Source organism: Sphaeramia orbicularis, chromosome 24 (genome assembly GCF_902148855.1).
Source record: "Sphaeramia orbicularis chromosome 24, fSphaOr1.1, whole genome shotgun sequence".
NCBI lineage: Eukaryota > Metazoa > Chordata > Actinopteri > Kurtiformes > Apogonidae > Sphaeramia > Sphaeramia orbicularis.
In genome coordinates, this window is record NC_043979.1 from 2,336,285 (window position 1) to 2,351,917 (window position 15,633).

General features: G+C 38.2%; 1 protein-coding gene across 1 annotated transcript in view; it reads left to right on the plus strand.

Moving 5' to 3' along the window:
* LOC115414764 (ankyrin repeat and EF-hand domain-containing protein 1-like) overlaps positions 1–15,633 on the plus strand; it is a 44,666-nt gene that overhangs the window by 14,559 nt on the left and 14,474 nt on the right. Inside the window, exons 5-7 of the mRNA XM_030128057.1 lie at positions 832–955; positions 6,117–6,936; positions 10,760–10,986. Coding sequence (XP_029983917.1) covers positions 832–955; positions 6,117–6,936; positions 10,760–10,986 — 1,171 coding nt within the window. The remainder of the gene's footprint in view (positions 1–831; positions 956–6,116; positions 6,937–10,759; positions 10,987–15,633) is intronic.

Below are 15,633 nucleotides of genomic sequence, written 5' to 3' on the forward strand. Positions count from 1 at the left end.
TAATTTATTCATCCATTTGACACAACATTATACATACATACATACAGTTTGGATTTCTATATTAAACATGGGTGAAAAGGTGTAGGCAGAAGCAACAGCTTATTTTCGCCTGCCCTGTTTACAAGAAGGAAAGTTGCAGAAATAAAACAAGATAACAAGAAGGCACAGTTTTAAACAATAATATAGGGAAACAAACCATATAATCTAAACAAAATCTTAGATTCACACTGATAATTGAATATTGAAGATCATTAAAAAACCCTAGAATTCCAAACATTGATGTGTGCTGATTTAGATCTTTAAACGTCCTTTAAACGATTGCATCAATGGTTTTGTGGTTACATGGCTTATTTGCGACCTGACCCTTTTTTTCCCCTGAATATTAGAATTTTTTTTATATTTTTTAAAAACTTTCAAAGAACTAAGGCAAAATACAATATCTTAATCTTCTTAATTGTTTTTTTTTGTTTGTTTGTTTTTAGCCCAGCATAAAATGAACATGTACATGAACATGTAGACAGTGAAATCAACTCAAAATCAACCAACAAAATATCAGTAATGATACATAAAAGGTTGATAAATAAAGAAAAGGAAAAAAATTAAAAATAAAATAAATTAAATTATACATGCTCGAAAAGGAGTAGGAACAAGTACAAACTTATATACTCCTACCCCCAATCTCCATTCCTTATGATCTCTATATAGCAATTATTATTTTATATGAATATCCATATAGTAATAATAATAATAATAATAATAATAATAATAATAATAAACTGGTGTTTTCTGTTCCAGACGGTGTAACTCTGTGTGTTGGTGTTTGTGTTGCAGGTGATTCAGGTGTTGTCTGCGTACTCTGCAGACATGGCTGTGATCAGCTTAGAGGAGTGCAGCGCCTTACACTACGCTGCAGCCGCCGGAGACGCAAACTGCTGCAAGTTCTTGGCACAGAGAGGTGTTGGGATACTATTACTGATATGATGTGATAATGAGAAGTACAAATATATGAGCTGGTTCATTTTGTTTATCCTCAGTGTCCAATCCAATCCAAATCAACTTCATTTGTAAAGCACTTTAAAACAGCCACAGTGGACCAAAGTGCTGAACAGAAAAAGAATTAAAACCAAAATAAAAGAATACAAAATAGAATAAAAAACATAGAACGGTACAACAAAGAAAACAGTGCTGTACAGAAGAATAAATAAAACCCAAATAAAAGAATAAAATACAAGAATAGATAAAAAATAAATAAATAAATAAAAACCAAAAGCAAATATTGCTATGCAGTAAATACTACTGCCTTGGAAACCATTATCAGTATCAAACACAGACCCTCTGCTGGTCCTTTAAGGTTATATTTACAGCATTTTACACAAACGCTGTCACTGATGTGCAGACTAAACTGTACGATTGACAACAAGGGGAGGCAAAGAGTACTGCAGTGGTTCCCAAACTGTTTTGGCTCATGACCTCATTTTAACATCACACATTTCTGGCGACCCCTGACATTCAAAACAGAGACTTTTTTTTTTTTTTAGCTAAAATTAATTTGTTTTTGATCATGTAAAAGTTTGCTATACTATGTTGCAAATAAACGTTAATGTTAGAGGACATTTAGTCTATATAATGTATATTATTGTGGACAGAGGCAGTAAATCCAGGTGTAGATTACTGCACAAAGGGAGAATGGGATTTTCCTTGGTCAGGATCTGTCCAGTCAGTCCAGCTGGGATTTACAAGGAGGACAATTAATACTGAACAAACAAGAACTGAAACTATGAATTATGAAAGAGCTGCAGCATCTGAAACTGACCACAGTGAACATGTGACACAAACAGAAGCACAGTGCTGCAGTTTCAGACTCACAGTTTGTCAGGTCTGTTATGTTTGGGATTGGCTCTGTCAACTCACCATAGATTTTTTATTAGTAAGTTTTTTTGTTTTTTGTTTTTTTAATCAGTTACTAGAAACTCCAGGCGACCCCATATGGGGTCCGGACCCCATGGTTGAAAAACACCAGGGTATTGGTTTTGGTTTGGCTTGTTTGTTTGTTTTGTTTTGTTTTGTTTTGTTTTGTTTGTTTGTTTGTTTGTTTGTTTGTTAACACTGTAGCAGCAAAACTATTGGTTGAATTCATACCAAATTGGGTTTATAGATTACCAGTGACCCAGACTAGATCTGATTACATTTTGGGAAAAGTAGGTCAAAGGTCAAATTTTTTATGAATTTTTAAAATCTTTTTTATCCTATTTCCTTACAATGGGCAAAATTTCAAATGTCGATAAAAACATCAATTTTGTTTCAATGTGCTTCAGACTTGGCACATACAGTATTTAGAGGTAATTGATATGATATGAGCACACACACAGACATGGTGACATCAGCTGGGTTCACGCAGGCACCACTTGTTCATTCTGAAATCACAGGAGGGTTTGTAGATGACGTCGATCCAAAGCTGATTGTAATCAGTAGTGAGGCTTAAATTAAAGCAGGAAGAGGCTGCAGTTAACAGCTAAGAACCCTCGGAGACCCTACCATGATTTCTTTTGCCTCTGGGCAGCATTCAGTTTTTACCTTTTTTTTTCAGCTCTTGGCAAAACAGGCTTAAAAATAGCAAATATACCACACATTCTGCTCAACAGTCATGGTTTTGTAAATTCCCAGCTCTTAAGTTTCATTGTCTTTAGTTTCAGCGTGTCTCTATGCCACAGGTGTCAAACATGCAGCCTGGGGGCCAAATCTGCCCCCCCCCCCCCGCCAAAGGTTCCATTCCGGCCCTGCAGGATAAAAGTGCAGAACTGAACCTGAACAGTCCAGGTTGTCCAAATCCTTTTGGTTCAGGTTCCACATACAGACCAATGTGATCTCCAGTCAAAATAACAACACAATAAACCCATAAATAATGACAACTACACATTTTTTTTGTGAAAAATTATGTGTAAAAATTTAAGTGAAAAAAATAACATTACACTGTGAAAATATTGACATTTATAAAACTATTCTTTCACAATAAAATGCAAATAGATATATAAATAAAAACAAAGATGACCAACCCGAAATGTGCAGTTTGAACAATATTCTGCCTGTTCCTAAATGTTTGGTGCATTTATGGATCCACTGTGATCTGGAGTTGTGTTATTAATAAAGAGATGGAATATTGTAGAAATTGTTCAAATTTTAGTTCCAAACTCCAAAATTATAACAATCTTCTGCCTGTTACCAAATGTTTATGGAACATTATGTGTAATATACATGTATAAATAATAAGTCGAGGCATAATATTGTTAAAATTGCACTAATTCTTCAAATGAAATTTCTGTTTTTTCAGGTTAGTCACATCTTTTTTGTAAAATGTAAATATTTTCTTAATTCAGTTTTTTTTTTTTTTTTTTTTTTTTTTTTTTTCTGTACTAAAACAAAAAGAAAAACTTGGATTGGTCATTACTTATAGGTTATTAAGTCAGTATTTTACTGGTCTGGCCCACTTCAGATCAAACTGGGCTAAATATGGAACTGAACCAAAATGAGTTTGACAGCCCTGCTCTGTGCTGTCCATGTCTTTATGAAATCCATTCTTGCTCAGGTCACCATTAAATCCAAATTTACAACAAAATCCTGCATTTTAGAATCTGTTTGGTTCATTCTGATGTAATGCAGTTAAACGTGTGTTTATAAAATATTTTACCAAACTTCAAATCAATAAGTAATCAAATGTAATCAGCTCTATTACACTGATAAAAATCATGAAAATAGTTACTAATATGTGCTTATGTCTTAAACAGTGTAACTAGTAATCTGTTACATATTACATGTCAAATGTAACATTAACAGCACTGTTAATGTGATAGAAAGTAGACAGAAATAAAGAAATTCAGGTTTTAAATATACAGGATACGTAGCTGCCATCACAGGATCAAATTAACCCTTAAAGACCCAAACGTCCACCAGCAACCACTGATCTAAACTGTTTAATACCTGCTGATCCAATAATCCTATTAATCCATGTCAATAATTGGTGTAAAATACAGTTCTTCATCTTTTCATGGTCATCAGATATGACCATATTTGGACGTTCAGAGTCTACATGATCAGTGAATTAAACATAGGAAAGTTGAAAGTCAGATTGGATTGAAAAAGGCGCTTTTTCTTCACTTTTTCTGTTTTAATAATAACCTTTGAATTTATGCTTTTATGAACAGCTACATGATCAGTGAATTAAATATCCTCCTGAGACCCAGCAATGCATTTTTGTCTCCTGTAGGGGACAAAAGTTTGACAGTTTTACTTAAAAATGCTGCCCATTGCAAAGGACAGTCCATTAAATAAATAAATAAATAAATAAATACAAAGTAATTTTTAAAATGTAACTGAAACAACTGTTGTATCATGCAGTTTCCAATCAAGACAATTGTTTAATGTAAAAAAAGCTACAATTTTCACTTTCCTGGGTCTCCTGGGATATAGGAAAATACACAATTTTTACAGAAAAAATGCAACAAAAACAGAGGATAATATGATAATAGATGGTAACAAATCACTTAAGAAAAGTTCAACTGGGAACTGAGACCAAAGTAGCAGTGGGTACTTATGGGTTAAATTCTCAAACACAGGGCTGTCAAACTCATTTGAGTTCAGTTCCACTTTCACCCCAGTTTGATCTGCAGTGGGCCAGACCAGTGAAATAATAACAGTGAAAAACATAAAATTACATTATGATCAGGTTTACGTCTACAACGTTTCCTTAAAACTCTGAATAACATGAACAACTTGAAATTTCTTAAGAAAAACAAGTGCAATTTTAACAATATTCTGCCTCAGTTTATCATTTACACATGTGCATTACAACTTACATTACAATTACAAATATACAAAACATTTATTATCGGGCAGAATATTGGTAAAATTGCATTTACTTCTCTTAAGACATTTCAGGTTGTTCATATTTGTTCAGCTTATTCACATTTTTTGGAAAAGGGTAGTTTATTAATGCAAACATTTTCATGTAATTTAACTTGGGATGCACCGACACCACTTTTTTCCAGACCAAGTACGAGTACGAGTACGAATACGAGTACGAGTACTTACATTTGAGTACTTGCCGATACTGAGTACTGATACTAGTCCTTAATAATCCCATTCCAGTTGTTAGTTCCTTTTGTAAATGTGCTTTATTGTCGTTGTCATTAGTCTGACTGGAACAAAGTGCTGCTGCTGACATTCAATGTGTTGGAATGAGCGTTTGTCAGTTAATCCACCAGGGGGCGCCGCTCTGAATTAACCATACTGGACAAATACCACGAAGAAGAGGAAAGTTTAATGAGAAGAACAAAGTCAGTAATAACAAACCTGTAGACGACAGAGGAACACTACTGTGATACTAATGTTAGTGTTTTCTCTGTAAGGTTTAAAAGTTTAGCTTCAGCAGGAAGAGAAAAGACAAATGAGTGAGAGGTTTGGTTTTCACTTCTGCTGGCGGCGGTCCGCACCGCTCCGTACTCCCGGTGGTATTCTCCGTCTGGGTACTCATCCTCCATCAGCTGGAAAACAGATGGAATGTACTCAGAGGACGGACAGAAGGCTGCGTCTGTATCTGTGTGTGTCTGAACGGTACTGTCAGTCTGTGTTACTTTTTTCACCATCATTTATTTGGTTCAGTCTCCACACTCTTCACACTCACACACATTATTCCTCCTCCTCGTACCTGCTGCACTGAACTGGGAATGTCACATGGCCTTAAGTGGTATCGGTGCATTTGTATCAGATATCTTTTACGAGTACAAGTACACACACTGAGTATTGGAGCCGATGCCAATACTCGTATCCGTATCAGTGCATCCCTAAATTTAACGTTTTTTCACTAAAACCAAGATAAAATCTGCAGTGTTCATTATTTATAGGTTATTATGATACTGTTTTACTGATGTGACCCAGTTGAGATCTAATTGGTCTGTATGTGGAACATGAGTATAAATGATTTTTACACCACTGATTGTTAATTTCTTCAGTGTATTTCATCCTCTGGGCCAGACTGGACCCTTTGGTGGGCTGGGTTTGGCCCCCGGGCCGCATGTTTGACACCTGCGCTCTAACATGTTTCCATCTTATGTCCTGTTTAGGTTGTAACCCGAAACTGAAGAACCACGAGGGTCTGCTGCCACGTCAGATCGCCAAAGACTGTGGTCACAAAGCAGCTGCCAAAGAGCTGAGGAAAGCAGAGAAACAACCAGCCAAAGGCCACAAGTCCACGGCTGTGGGCCCCCTGTCCGACCTGTGGGCCCTGACCCTCCACGACTGGTCCAACGAGAACGAGGACGACCTACGGCGAGCCTGCGGGAACAAATCAGACGTGGTTTCCGCAGAGAGGTTCGTCTCAGTCTTAGAAGAACTGAAGGCTCCGGTGGAAGTCGGCCAGATCCACATAGTGATGGCAGCCCACGACAGAGGCCGAGAGGGCTGCATCAACGTCAACGACTTCATCAAAGGCACCAAGTACGTCAAGAAGCCCTTCCTCCTGTCCTCATATGTGCCCAAAAAGAAAAAGGAAAAAGGGGGGAAAGGGGGGAAGAAGAAGGGGAAGTTTGTCCTCCCCCTGCCCATCTGCACTCTGACTCCAGAGCTCATGCCCCGACGACCCGACGGGGGCCCGCCCCACTTTCTGATCGAGACGTACTGGAACCACTCGGACCCCCGGCGTTTTGACCCCGACCACCCCCCCGTCCATCCGGTCATGAACGACTCCGGATGGTACTTAGAGAAGCCCAACAGCGTCTTCATCAACATGGGCTACTGTGTACGGAGCGGGGACCTGGAGTCTATGGACCTGGCCTTCAGTCAGGGGGTCCCCGTGGACGTCCAGGACCAGTTTTACAAGACCCCGCTGATGTTGGCCTGCTCCACCGGAAACTACGAGATGGTTCGGTACCTTCTCAGCCGAGGGTGAGTAACCTTACCTTCGACTGGAGTCTGGTTCAGAGAACACTTTGAAAATGCTAGGCCTGTAACGGTACACAAAAATTTCGGTTCGGTACGTTTTTGGTTTTGAAAGCCGCAGTTCGTTTTTTTTTTCGGTTCGGTACGGAAGAAAGAAAACCCCTCAAAATGTCTTTAATGCATTTATTATGAATTTTTGAACATTTTCCCCCAATTTTTGGAGACAATAGAATATAGAAAAAGAGGAATAATATAATTCTGCTGCTATACATCAAATAGAAAATAAAATAAGTAAAATATTACTAAATGTATTTGAAACATTAGTATTGCACTTTTCCCTGAAAGGTCGTTTTGAACAAACAACAAAAATCTAATCCCAGTTCTGTCAGTTCACAATCTGCATAAAAATAACAAAAATAATTCCACATGAAGTGCAACATTAACAAGAGGACAAACTGGTGTTCTGTTCAAACAACCTGAAGAGAAACATTAACAACAAAATTAACTAAATTATTTAATTTAGGACAGTGAACAAACTGTTTATGCCACTTTGCCACATTTCCACTATGTGGAACCGGCTCGACTCGCCTCGACTCAGGTACCAGGTCCTATTCCAGACCGTTTCCATTACAGGATACTACAGACTTTACGGTACCTGGTTGTCAGAGCGATGCGGTGCGTTACTTCTGTGTCATCTGCTCAGAGTCGCTGATAAACTCGCTCGTTACGTGTTGTCTCGTCAAACTCATGCTGAATTTTTACGTCGGCCACCACAGACTGAACCTCCAGACTGAATGGTGTAGTTTTACAGGCTGTCATCATGTGGATTCACCTGCCGCTACATTTACTGTAAACTTCTGCATCTGTTTTTTGTAAAAGGGCGGGTCACAGAGACGATTCTGACCAATCAGTGGTCTGCAGTGTTTATACGTCACCTTTTAGTATCTGGTCCCCAGTCCTGGAACCTCAGCAGAGGTGATACCAAAAAACTAGTACCAGGTACCAGATTCCAGGTCCTTTTTCGTAATGGAAACGCAAAACAGGTCGAGTCGAGTCATGTAGAGCCAGTACCATGTAGTGAAAACGCGGCATTTGTGTATTTGTGTTTGTGTGTTTGTGTGTGTGTGTGTGTGTGTGTGTGTGTGTAGGGTGTGATTTGTGTGTGTGTGTGTGTGTGGGGGGGCAGTTATATACATGAGGGTGCGGTCCATAACTAACACTGGTGTGAAACGAAAGTGAAACTTTAGATAATTTCGACGTCCAACTCCCAGGTTCTATTCCTCTAATATATAGCATGTGAGAAAAAGAGAGAGAGAGAGAGAGAGACAGACAGACAGGCAGAGCAGGTGTCAGTTTTTTAGAACTACCATAGTTCCTAGGGGCCAAACAACGTCCGTCTTATCTCCGTCTCTTTCCTGGTTGTTGTCTTTCACCTGAACCTGAACTGATCCAAACTGGACTGGACTGATGGTGGAGGGTCTGCAGTCTCTTCCTTCCAGGTTCACATCATATTTGTTGTTTTTTTTATCCTTATATCAGCTGTTATTTTGCATTTTGGGTCAATGTGCGCTCCTTCGATATGTCCGTGTGGAACTTGCGCAGATTTAAAGTCCTGCCTCGAATAACGTCTTTCATTCCTTTGTCTTTTCTCATCATACTGTGCTGTTTCAGTTCAGCTGTGTACCGAACCGAACAGGTGCGTACACAGTTTGGTTCAGTATGTGTACTGTTACAGGCCTAGAAAATACGTATTTTTATCCTCATGTCCTCCTGAGACCCAGCAGTGCATTTTTGTCTTCTGTAGGGGACAAGAGTTTCACAGCTTTATTGAAAAAAAAAACAAAAAACACTGTCCACTGCAAAGGACATTCCATAAACGTTTTAAAACTGCATTGTGCTGTTTCCAATAAAGGCAATTATTTAATGTAAAAAAGCCAATACTTGTGCTGTCCTGGTTCTCAGGAGGATATCATATCTGCCTAAGTCATCCACTATATGGACAAAAGTCTGTGGACACATTGAATCCAGGTGTTTCTTTTCTAACAGGGGTCTGGGATACAAGACAATAATGACTAATGTCAGAATAGAGTTTTATATTGGAATAAATATCATATTGATTATTAATATGGATGTTTCTATGTCAAATTAAAGGGACAGAGTTTATTTTGATATGTATAATATTTTTTGCATTTTGTGCAGGACTGGTTAGAATTTATTTTGACGTGTAAGATTTGTTAAGTTACTTTGAGGAACTGACATGGGACTTTATGATCAGTAGAAAAAGATGGAGTGGGGGGGGTATAGAAGCTGAACTTCATCCCACTCCTTTTTGAATGTTTTTTTTTTCTTTTCTTTTTTTTTAATCATTGTTCTTTTTGGTTTTTGATATTAGAAATTAAAAAGAAAAATGCTCATGAACAGGACATCTGACAGCTGTAGACATGATGTGTCCACATATTTATGTCCATATAGTTTAGAAACATCAATATTTCCTTGAAATTTAATGGTAGATTTTTCTTCCTCAGTCAGATGTGATCGTTAGATGTGGAAGGAAATTATTATTTTCAGTCAGAGCAGGAAAAATATTTTATATATTTAGAGGTAGAACATTTAAACTCAGAGTCATGGATAGAGCTGGGGCAGTATGGAAGAAAGCTCTGAACGTCCAAATGGGTCATATCTGATGAGGATTTAAAGCTGAGAAACTATGTTTTCCCTTAATTATTTACATTTATTGATAGGATTAGGGGCTCAGCAGTTATTAAACATTTGACATCAGCAGATGCTCTTGGTCACTGGTGGCTGTTTGGGTGTTTATGGGTGAAGTTATGAACCACAGGGGGACGCTGTGAACACATCCATGGCAACCAAAACCACCTATGAATTAACACTATGGGCCGGATCTGTCAAAGGTTTGTGTGTATTAAAACATGTGCAGACTCACTGCACACGCAAAAAAATGTACAAACTGATTCACCAACAGTGCGCTCTAAGGGCTGTGTCTTTGAAAGGTGTAAAATAGTGCGTCTGCATCCAGTTAGTGCGTTTGACACAATGAATATGAAATATGGGGCATTTACACACAGGTGTGTGTGTGTTGGGAGGAGAAAATGTAAATATATTAATTTGGCAAAGTGATTTATCAAAACCAAAAGCAGTTTTACTCATAGAAACTGCGTCTGTATTTAACACGTCTCTGAAGGAGGAGCAGACGGTTTGGATGTGTAACTGCACACACGTGGAAGTGGACAGGAGACAAAGACATGATGAAATGAGAGGCAGAGAACGCATTTTTCACCCTGGGGTGAAGATTTTTGGAATGATGGAAGAAAAAATAATTGAGACGTATGCCCCCCCGCACGCACACACACACACACACACACACACACACACACACACACACACACACACACACACTTTTAAAATGAAAAATAAATGAATGACTGAGTCATGCTATACCTTCTATGACTAAACTCCTCCAACCTCACATTTCCTTGGTCTGGTTCATTCAGTCTCTGTTCCATTAGTGCTGGTTTATCCCACAGCAGTTTCTACAGTGTATTGTCTCCAGTAGCGCACACAAAACCCTTATCTGAACAGGGCGGTCTGCAAGACTTTGCACCTGTTGTAATTTGCTCAAACAGTCTGAGTAAATCACCCACAAACCGTGGTCACACCCCACACGCAAAATTCTCGACTGCACAAGCGAATTACTACACGCAGATTAGGATCTTAGAAGATCCGGCCTTATGTGTCCACAGACTGAATAACTGACTGTCTACAGGTCCCAGTGGTCACATGACACTATGATCATAACTGTTCCTGACAGAGCTGATGTGAACATGTGTGACCAGTTCCTGTGGACGCCCCTCCACCATGCAGCTCACGCAGGCCAAGTGGAACTTATTGAACTTCTGCTGGAGGCCGGAGCCTCTGTGGACGCCCCGGCCCTCAGTGGGGGGACCCCCCTGATGAGGGCCATTGAGAGCTCTAGACCCTCCTGCGTGGACTATCTCATCAAGGCAGGCGCCAGTGTTGTTGCAGAGAACAAGAAAGGTTTGACCTTATTCTGAATTATATCTAAATTTAATGTCAATTAATGTGAAATTTACAGAATTAATGAGAGAATGGGTATTAGTCAAAGGGAATGTTTGTCTCAGATCTACTTCTGCACATTACAATACATTTACTTTTCAGGTTCATTCTAGTGGAAGATTTATAGATCTACTGTATAAATGTACATTTATATTTGGGTTCTTCTTTGAAACTGGTCCTAAAAACAGGACAGAGGGTTAAAAATCCAACCCAGATGTAACTAATGTTATGAAGCAGGTTTGGAAGCACTTTGGGTCTATTTTAAAAATAAATATTTACAGACATAAAAGAGAAACTATTTTTCAGACAAAACACATTTTTATATTATTTTACATTGTATTTAATACATAAATCTGCATGTAACACGGTCAAAAGGACGTGAAAATTTCTATTACTAATTACTATTTATTTGAATATCGCTTTATTCTCTCACAGGGAATTGAACTATTTATTCAAGGCAGAGCGTTTCACAAAAATGACAGCTGTTGCAAAATCATTTGCAATTTTTTAGTGTTTAAAGGTTCAGGTTCTGTATGTAACACCAGTGGACACAATGGGTTCCACACCAAACCTGGAATGAGACTCAGACTGATGCCAAACCCACATGTGTGGGTTAGAAAACCCACTAGGATCCACACATTGAACACAGTGTCTGTATTTAGAGTCTATAGAAGAGCATTTACACATGTTTACACATCTAATGCACTGACACCAAGGGAGATTTAATGTCCATATTTGGGTCCTATTGTTGGCCCCAGTATTTGATTATAAATTCATTAATTGTGGGATGGTTCAGAGCAAGAGGATAATTTTTGTGCATTTATCTGCAGTCATCATTAGGTCCATCCTGGGGTAAATATATGTCAACATTTACCTTTTATTATTGGGTCTAAACAGATGGAAAAGTGCCAGGTACCAAAATGTACAGAGTTTCATAGAATAATCCATGTGTAATAAATCTTTATCATGTATATTGAAACCATCAGCTAAATCACCACAGTAGTCTAAGGCAAATCTTTTTTTTTTTTAAATTGTAGATCAGTGTAGGTTTACAATGAAACCATTTCAGAACGGCTGAAACCATCTACATCAGGGTTTGTGTCCAGTGTTCATTGTCCTGGTGCAGAGAAGTGATGGCAGATAAGAGCAGAACGGTGCAGATTCAGAATACTCTCAGGCTGTCCCACAATGAGGACGCTCTGTGTATGTACTTCCTGCTGCTTCATATGGCTGTGGTTTTCTCTGTAGTTTTCTACAGGTGTTGATGTTGGTGATTGTAATCATGATGGCAGAAAAAACAAAACTGCTGACTACTGCAGGTGTCTGTTATGCTGTGTTCAGGTACTGTTAGTAAATCTGTGCTCCTTATGAAGAGAGAGCACCAGGAAGTTATTTCACACCTTTATTTAACCCTTTCATGCTTGATCAAGATTTTTTTCCTGAGTGTTTTTATTCCTCTTTAGGCGTGAAAAAAAAAACACTGTGATTGACTGAACCTATTTTTCATGGAATTGCAAAAATATGCACTCAGCTGGACACCATGTGTTTAATGCGTTTTTTTGAAGCAAATGAACATATATTTACTGATATACTGTGTGACAACTATGAAATACATTTTTAAAAAATGCTGCTAATCTGATGTTCTGTCACATTTTAACATACTCTAATATTTGTTATTACTCACTTTATGGAGATATGCAAAAAAAAAAAAACCTTTTTGTTTAAAAAAAAAAACCTGTTGATTACAGTCTCATAACAATAACAAGGAATTGATTTACACTCAAACATGTTACTGCAGATCGAGAACAGTAAAGTTACAGCAGTAATATAAATTGTAGTGTATGGGATGATGCATAAGCGTCCACTGTGTCAGCTGATAAGGAACTAAAACAATAAAATCCATGAATATACAAAAGAACACCTTTATAAAACACTGAAACATCCTTAATCAGGGCCAATACCAAGATATGCACCAGTATCAAAAATGCATTTTTTCACTGGAGGTGGGTGACTAACAGCTGATAACAGTAAGGCTAATGACGTTCACTTTGTCTTCTGTTTATGTAAATATACTGTTTTCTTTTGTTCAGACAAGGTCTAGTTTTTAGATGTTTCCTGCTTGACAGTTTCGACTGTGGCTCCAGTCTTTCTCAGAAGCGTCATCTGACGTGCTGCTGACGTGTCATTTATCAGGTGGTCGGCTCGATGGACCAATCAGAGCCTGTCGAGCTGAACAGAACCAGTACAGCGGGTCATGAAAAACCACCACAGTAACACTGTCATAAAACCACACACAAAACTCCATCAGTTACCAGTACACCCAAAGGACAAAATAGCACCGGAACAGAAATGCAACATCGTTTATGAAATACCGTGCAAATCATGTGATAAAACATACATCGGGGAAACAAGACGATCTTTCAACACAAGGAAAAAAGAACACCAAAAAGAATGCGAAAAGGAGACAGTGGGTGATTTACACGGACTCAAAAGGAAAAAGCCGAACAGGAGAACCTAAAATCAGCCATCACAGACCACTGCAGGAGACACAAGCACATCATGGACTGGGATGAGGGCACAGTCAGAACGTCTGAAACTAACAAACTCAAACGTTGGATCAAGGAGGAAACAGAGATCAGGAAGCGGGCGAGTGACACCATCAACCGGGGCGTACGCCCTCTGCACACCTGGGATTCCCTCCTCCAGAGACCACCCAAGGCGGAGGAGGCACGGTCAGCTCTGATTGGTCCATTGAGCCAACCAGCTGATAAATGACACGTCAGCAGCACGTCGGATGACGCTTCTGAGGAAGACTGGAGCCACAGTGGAAACTGTCAAACAGGAAACATCTAAAAACTAGACCTTTGTCTGAACAAAAGACAATAGTTTAGCTGATAACAGTAACTTAGCTGTGACTCCAGGAAGGTCATCAGACCAAAATGTTGACCACAGACATGTATCTTTTCAAAAAGTATGAGCAACCGTTGCCCCCTTGAGTGGTACCGACATCTGCTCTGGCCCCTGGACTACTTTGAATAGCTGTCCACTGTAGTGACCAGTATGCATGAAAGGGTTAATTGTGTAAACTTATGGTCAGTTTGTATCTAATGTCAAAGACACAGAAGAACCAGAGCTGGAGCCATGTTCAGTATGTCATCTGGCACCACATCAGAATTGTTTTATTTAATTTAGTTGCAGTAACTGATGTTCCACCTATAGATGGCAGACTAGATAGAGGTTTAAAACGTAAAATTCTGGGGTTTAGTTACCCCTGCAATGAATCATCATCACAACACCATGAAAAATGCTGAGTTTACAGTTAGAGAAAACTAAATAAAATGGGAGGAGTCAATGTTTCTCTGATTTATCCAGTGTAGTATTAATATCTGGTTTTGGAAGTCAGTGGCATGTCATGAACTCTACTAAGAAACCTGAATAAGACACTCATCTGATTGGATTAGACTGTTTTCCTTTAACTGAGGGACTGTCTTTACTCAGAAGTATCATAATTATAAAACAGTAATAGATAAGGTGTTAGTTTCAGTTCTGCTGTGATTGGAATCTTAAAACCAGAGACCTTAAACCCAGTCTCTGGGTTTAAAGTTAAAACTGTACATGTTTATATTCTTTATTCTACAGGGTTTCTACAGGTCATTAAAAAGCATTAAAAGTCATTAAATAGATTTTACAAAAATTAAGACCTTAAATGGCATTAAAAAGCCTTAAATTGGATGTCCAGAGGCATTAAAAGATTAAATACACTTGATGGAGAAAAAAAACATTATTGTTCATGATTTATTTAGATTATATAAACATTTAATAATTTTGATTGGAAGTATAGTGTGATGATTGACAGGTGGAACCCTTTATTTGACTATTGTTTATGGCCGATACACAAAGTCATCAACACCAGATGGTTGGAAGTCAACGTAGTGTGGGCGTGTTCATGCTGTGACGAAAGAGTGGAGGGAATGTTAGCAAATGTGGGAAAAATGGGAAAATGCAAGTTTCAGCAGAAGTGATTGGAGGAGGAACTATTCAGAACCGGTATATTGATAAACCACAGTAAAATTCCTGACGGTTAGTATTGCCGTTGAAATTGTAATTATGATGATAACCATGTTTGATTATCACACTTTGCAAGACAAAGAGAGAGAGAGACCCGGTCCAAGCGCACAGAGAGAGAGAGAGAGAGAGAGAGACTATCTATCTATGACAAAGAAACTAAAACAACTCAAACTTGATCTAGAAAATGGTCAAACAACGGCCATAAGGTTCCATCTTTAATGCACATTTGTATGTTTGATGTTTACATGTTAATATTTGAATGTTTCTGCAACAGAAAGTACATTGTGCCTGTTACTTTCTTTGTTTTTTTTTTGTTTTTTTTAAATCCAACTGTTTAAATTATTTCAGTGTGTGTATTAGTACTTTTTGAACATTTTGAGCACATTTCAACAATACCGCGATAATCATGATAACCATGATTATTTTAGTCACAATAACCGTGATATGAAATTTTCATATTGTTACATCCCTAATATATATATATATATATATATATATATATATATATATATATATATATATATATATATATCTCCAATC